This window comes from Psammomys obesus, unplaced genomic scaffold (assembly GCF_907164565.1).
Source record: "Psammomys obesus unplaced genomic scaffold, mPsaObe1.curated_primary_1811, whole genome shotgun sequence".
Taxonomy (NCBI): Eukaryota; Metazoa; Chordata; class Mammalia; order Rodentia; family Muridae; genus Psammomys; species Psammomys obesus.
The window spans coordinates 1-5,897 of NW_026594958.1; the positions used below are offsets into that span (position 1 = coordinate 1).

The 5,897-nt window shown below is 52.3% G+C and overlaps 1 protein-coding gene across 1 annotated transcript; it reads right to left on the bottom strand.

Moving 5' to 3' along the window:
• Window positions 1–41: 41 nt before the first annotated feature.
• Window positions 42–5,513, bottom strand: LOC129685653 (epidermal growth factor receptor substrate 15-like 1). Its single transcript, XM_055619160.1, has 6 exons — window positions 5,362–5,513; window positions 5,052–5,137; window positions 3,588–3,660; window positions 3,078–3,239; window positions 2,269–2,466; window positions 42–1,322 (listed from the first exon to the last, which is right to left on the bottom strand). The coding sequence occupies exons 1-6, from the start codon at window positions 5,458–5,460 to the stop codon at window positions 1,143–1,145; spliced, it is 798 nt and encodes a 265-aa protein (XP_055475135.1). The 5' UTR covers window positions 5,461–5,513; the 3' UTR covers window positions 42–1,142.
• Window positions 5,514–5,897: the final 384 nt, after the last annotated feature.

A 5,897-nucleotide genomic window follows, 5' to 3' on the forward strand; every position in this document is an offset into this window, starting at 1 on the left:
CAGGGCTGCACAGTGAAAAACCCTGTCTCAAAAAAAAAAAAAAAAAAAGGAGAGAGGAAAAAAAAAGAAAAGAAAGGAAAACAACATACCAAACAATCCACAAGGGGAGGCTTAGAGGGAGCCTCTCCCTGACCCAGGAGGACATAGGACAAGCCAGCCACATGGAGGATGATAATGAGGTGGAGCAGAAGAATGCAGTTGCAAGACGGAAACACACACCAGCTACAGGCCAAAAAGCAGGGAATTCCATGGGAATTCCATGGAACAGACACCCATGGTGGGCAGGAAGCCACCTGCTTGTGAGTCTAAGAGTGAAGAGGACCTCTGGGTGGGCACACACAAGATACAAACAGCACCTTTTAAGTGGTCCAAGGGAAGTACAGGTTTCCCTGTGAACTCTTGGATGGGAAAGAAACCCAGAGAAGAGAGGGAGGTGGCTGTGTTTAGAGTGCAAGGCAAGTGGCGATCACATGAGGGAAGGGATGAAGAGGGAGAAGCAGCAGGGCTGGAGGAAGGCAGAGCCCTGGAAGATAAGGCAGCCAAGTGGTTAAGAATAGCATAGCACCCCTGATACTAGGACCTTCAGGCCCAACCACAGAGACAGTCCTGAACTGGGGCTGACGACTCCAGAAGGGGAACTGACAACCTGAGAGAAAGGTCACACCGCCTGAGCATCAATGGCTCACAAGCAGTGAGGGCCACACAGTGCTGAGATCTTCCAGAAGAGGCTGGCTGGCAGCTTACCACACAGCACCTGGAAGGCAGGTGTGTGTATTTCAGGCATGGAACTGGAGCTTGCAATGCTTACTACCAAGCTGCACTTCCAGCCTGTTTTTTCATCTTTCAGAATCACTTGATGGGAACATGTCCACATGCACCCAAGGCTGCCAATCAGTGGCGCACGGAGCTTCCACAGCATGGGACTACATTGGCTCTGGTTAGGTTTGCCCTCCACATTTGGGTGATTGGCCCAATAGAAACACTTCTGAGAAGATGGAACACCTGGGCCTCACAGCTTCTAGATGGCTGGATGAACTTGGCCACCAGCCCCGGTGCAGGCAGGCTGCCATCAAAATCAAGAGGGAGCCAGTGCCTTGAACAGATTGGCAGCTGCAGCAGACCCCACGTGGACCCGGAGACGCTTACTCAACCTTTACCATGGCTCCAAAGCCGCCCCTTTCTGCCAGCAAGACACCTTCACTCAGGGTGGTCAGGTCAGGCAGGCTGGTGCCGGAGACTCCATCAGGCACCTGGTCATATTGTTCCAGGCTCCGGTGAGCTTCTAAGTGGCTCTCCTGCAGCTGCGAAAGCTTACTTCTTGCCTACAAGACAAACACCGTGGACATCAAGGAAAGCTCAGGGTACAGTCGGCAAGATGCCTTCCCTGGGGATCACACACTTGACAAGGATTGCCCTGCACAAGCTGGACCACTAGGCCGGAGGCCCTGACCTTGTGAAAGGATCCTGTGCACCGCTGAAAAAGGACAAGAGGAAGAGGAGGAGGAAAAACAGAGGAAGGCCTGAAAAGGCTGAAGCAGGAATATGGGTCGCAAGTTCAAGGCTGACGTGAGCTAAAAAAAAAAAATCCATGGTTGCCCATGCCTTTAATCCGAGCACTCAAGAGGCAGAGGCAGGTAGATCTCCGTAACTTCAAGACCAGTCTGGTCTACAGAGTAAGTTCCAAACCTGCAGGGGTTATACACTGATTCCTGTCTATTACCATAATCAACCATGACTTCTATTAGCAATATCTGCATGTGTCTTAGGCCATCTCCAAGGAACAGTTTCTGAAGGCTGAGAAGAAGAACCCTGAAAACAGCCCCATGGAATTAATCTTTATAAAACACAATATAAGATGTGAAGCCACTGAGATTGGGGGAAGTGCCCACACTGGCTGTAAGCCTGTAGCTCGCAGACAAGCAGGCAACTTCAGTCTAGAGAACACAGGTTTTCTTTCCTGTGTGCTGAGGGCCAGCATCACCTTCTCTGTGGCCTGCATCCCAGAGACCATCATGAAGTCCAATGACCACATATGCAGAAGGACAGGGCAGAGTCAGAACTTCCTCTTGGCTGCCTGGAGAGACCAAGCACTCATGAGACAGGGAGCCAGGTACCATGAGCTAAATCGTACAAAGTCCTCAGCAGCTAATCTCCACAGCACAACTGACCCATTACACACTAGCAGGTAAGACAGAAGGAAGCCACAGGAATAGTGCAGCCACACAGGGGAACCCCAGCTTTAGCTGGCAGCCATCCTGATCAAAGCACCTGGTTGATCTCATCCTGTGTGGACTTCAGGGACTTGAGGATGGTCTCCAACTGGGCACGTCCAGCCTGGATGCTCTGCTCCAGCTGTGTCTCCTCCTGCTGCAGCCGATTCAGCTCAGACTTGGCCCGGTTCAGGTCATCCTCCTGGGACTTTAAGTCTGACTCCTGAGATTGGATCTGGGTTTTCAATGTTGAGATCTGAATTGAGAGCCAAAAAGATTTACACAGAAAGGGCACAGAAAGACAGACAGACACTAAGCATTCTCACTGTGTGTGCAGCTGGGGAGATGGTTGATGGGTAATGGTGCCAGCTCCCAAGCCTGAAACCAGGGTACACATGGTGGAAGGAGAGGAGTGGAAGGAGAGGACTCCTATGCTATCCTCTGACCACACACACACCACACATACTCACACACATGCAAGTACACACACAGAGACACAATCTCTCCCACAAAAATGAATAAATAAGTATAAAGCATAAGGAATCTGCACAGAGCCAGAGGCTGGTATACAGGTTCTGCAATTAGAGGAGAAAGATCATTCGTGATAAAAGTGGCAACTCCAGGAGGCAGGGAGGCCCTTCCCCTGCTGTGGGATACAGACCACCATAGGACATCCAGGACATGGTACTAAAGCCATACAATTTTGCAAGTTGACCTCTAGGGACAGAGGGATCATTCACAGGCCAGGCCTCAAATGCCTGGATGTTTCCCAGCTGATGTCTCAGTGCTTCCGCTCTAGGCATTTTGTCATTTGTCAGCAAGAGCTGTCAGGGAAGTTCAGGGGACAGCTGCCACATTGGAACTCACCATCTGGGTCTCATCCTGGCATTTCTGCCTCACATCACTCAGCATGTCCCGCAGCTTGGCCTTCTGCTGGTCCATCTCATCCAGGCGGTCCTGGGCATCCTGTTTCTGAGCCTCAAGCTCCTGCAGACTACTGGTTTCCCGGTCCAGGTCATTTTGTAATTCCTATGGGAAATGGGTTGATGTTGACTGACATTGGTAACAACATTCCCTGAACAAGAGATCAAATGCTGACACTGGCTGTAGAACACACAGGAGTAGAACCTGTGTGGAGAGGGGCTCCATCCCCAAACCAAGGATGAGCATGAGGCCACTTGGTTCTGTTTCTGGCACCTGAGCACAGGTGAGGCTTAGGGTTCTATGCTCAGTGCCTCCCAAGCATGAGTGAAACCCCATGTTCCTCTCCCATTGCTACCAAGGAAACAAAACCATTTTGCAATCCCAAGGCTATTCCTAAATTGTGGCCCTACACTCGGGATATGACGGACCGAATGAGGTGCAGCACGCACGCACCTGCACTTCGTTGGCTTTCTGTCTGACTGCCACCTCTTTGTCTCTGATGTCTTGCTCCAGTGAATGCTTCTCTCTGTAGGTTAAGAACAAGAAAACAAGCCAGGCATGGCAGTGCATGCCTTTAATCCTAGCACTCGGTAGGCAGAGGCGGGTGGATCGCTGTTAGTTCAAGACCAGGGCAGCCAAGACTACACAGAGAAACTTTGTCTTGATCCCCACCCCCCACCCCCCCAAAAAAGGACCAAGAAACAGTTGACACTGCAGAGAGGTGCTGATGTCAGGCCTGACTCAACACATTCCCATACAGAACAACTGCTGCAGCCCTCCATGTGTCATCACAGGACGCACTCTGGGGTCCTCACAGACCCCACATCAGCTTCTGAAGCTGAGCTAAAGAAGCCCCTTCTTTACACATGTGCTAGCCTCAGGTATTTTTCACAGCAACACTCCTGAACTAACCAACAACGCTCCCCACCCTAGGGTGCAGCAGAACCTTCGAGAGGCCTTCCTCTCAGTGCCACCACCTAAGAGCACAGTGTCTTCAACATCTGGCAGGCAAACAGGAAAACGGAGGCTCCGAGGTGAGGACTTGCAAAGCCCTTCCTGGCTCTGAAGGTTCATGAGGCATATAGGAAGGAATAGGGGTGGCCTCCAGCATTAGCAAGGTGACCCCAATAGACATTCAGCAAGGGAATGGAGAGCTTGGACCCAGAGCAGCAAGGACCCAGAGGGAAGCTCAGGCATGCACCTTTTCCTTGGGCTCCAACACCCCCAGGTGCAAACACCCAGACTCCCTCCCTCCCTCCCTTTGAGCTAATACACTTGTGACACCAAGCTACTCAATTCTGTGACAGTCACAGAAACTGCCCTCTACATCCCATACCCAATCAAATGCCACTCAGCACTCTGAAACCGAGCAACGTTTCAGATGGTCCTCTCAACAAAGAGAAAGATAGTGGGGACAAAGAACTGTAGATGAATGCCATACAGTACCACAAGGAACAGTGGTCTCTGAGGAGGTACTGTAGGAATGGAAAGATATGGCAGAATTTCCTGGAGGACAGGAATGGAGGGCAAAGTCCGGCTAGGGCAGCCAGGGAGAGTGCACGGAGTGCCAATGAATGCAATGACAGTCATCTCGCCTGTGGTAAGAGGGCAGTGAGGTCTCCAAGGCCCCTGTGGCCACCTCCAACTTCTCCACAGGAAGCGGTGAGGAACTGGCCCACCCCACCAGACTCGGGTCACCTAAGCTGAGTGCTGGATTCTCGCCTGCCTCTGCTGTTTGTGTCCCTAGGCAGCTGCAAGCTGCCTGAGGCTACCTGAACAATACAGGCTCAGAGCAACAATGATGCAAACAGAAACAGATCTGACAAGACTTGTGTCCTCTCCTCCCTCAGGAGCTCCCAAGGGCATGGACACAAGGCTGCTGCAAGAGGAGCCACCAGGAAGTAGTCAGGCACGTACCTCTGCAACTGTGCAATCTCTTGGCTGATGTCATCCAGCTCTTTCACACCAGTGAACTCCCCTGACCCGAGAGCACTTGAACTGTCCTAGGATCAAAAATCAAGAGTCACAGGGAGCCAGAAGCCCACATCTCTGGTCAAGGGACCAAAGTGCTGGCCACTGCCTAAGAACACTCCAGGTGACCCAGTCATAGGGTCCCCCACCCCAACCTTGGCCTTGGGGGACTAGGGACTATAGGGCAATAGGGGCACCAGCGCCACCTTCTGGCAGGTGGCAAGAAGAACAGAAACAGTGATGTCTGGCTACTCACTGGAATGGGTGTGCCTCTCTCCGAGGGTGGCACCATGTCAGGCGAGAGGACTTGAGGAGGGTCAATGCCTTTACTGACCTTCTGCTGAATGAAATACATAGCTAGCGCGAATTGCTCTTTGCTTAACTTCCCCGTTTGTCTTGTATCGGCCAGGGCCCTGGGAGAGACGTGGGATGCAATTATATACCACAGCTGCATTTGCCACCTACCCTGAGGCAGCCCTGCTTATCAAGCACACGGGGACCAGAGCAAGCTGTGGGCACTGCCTCCATGTTCCCACCAGTGCTGATGAGCAAACACCTCCCTGAGGCTAGTCACAGGCACATGGGAGCAGGGCTCTGGCCTACAGAACTGAGAGGCGCCTGCTCTCAATAAGGACCCTTCCCCACAAAATGCACCCCTCCAGATGGCTGCAACAATCAAGGATTTCTTGGTCCATGGGCAGGGCGCTGCAGAGATGCAGGTGACCAGCACAGCCCACAAGCCCCTGGGCAGAGGGGCAGAGGGGCAGAGGGGCAGAGGGGCAGAGGGGCAGA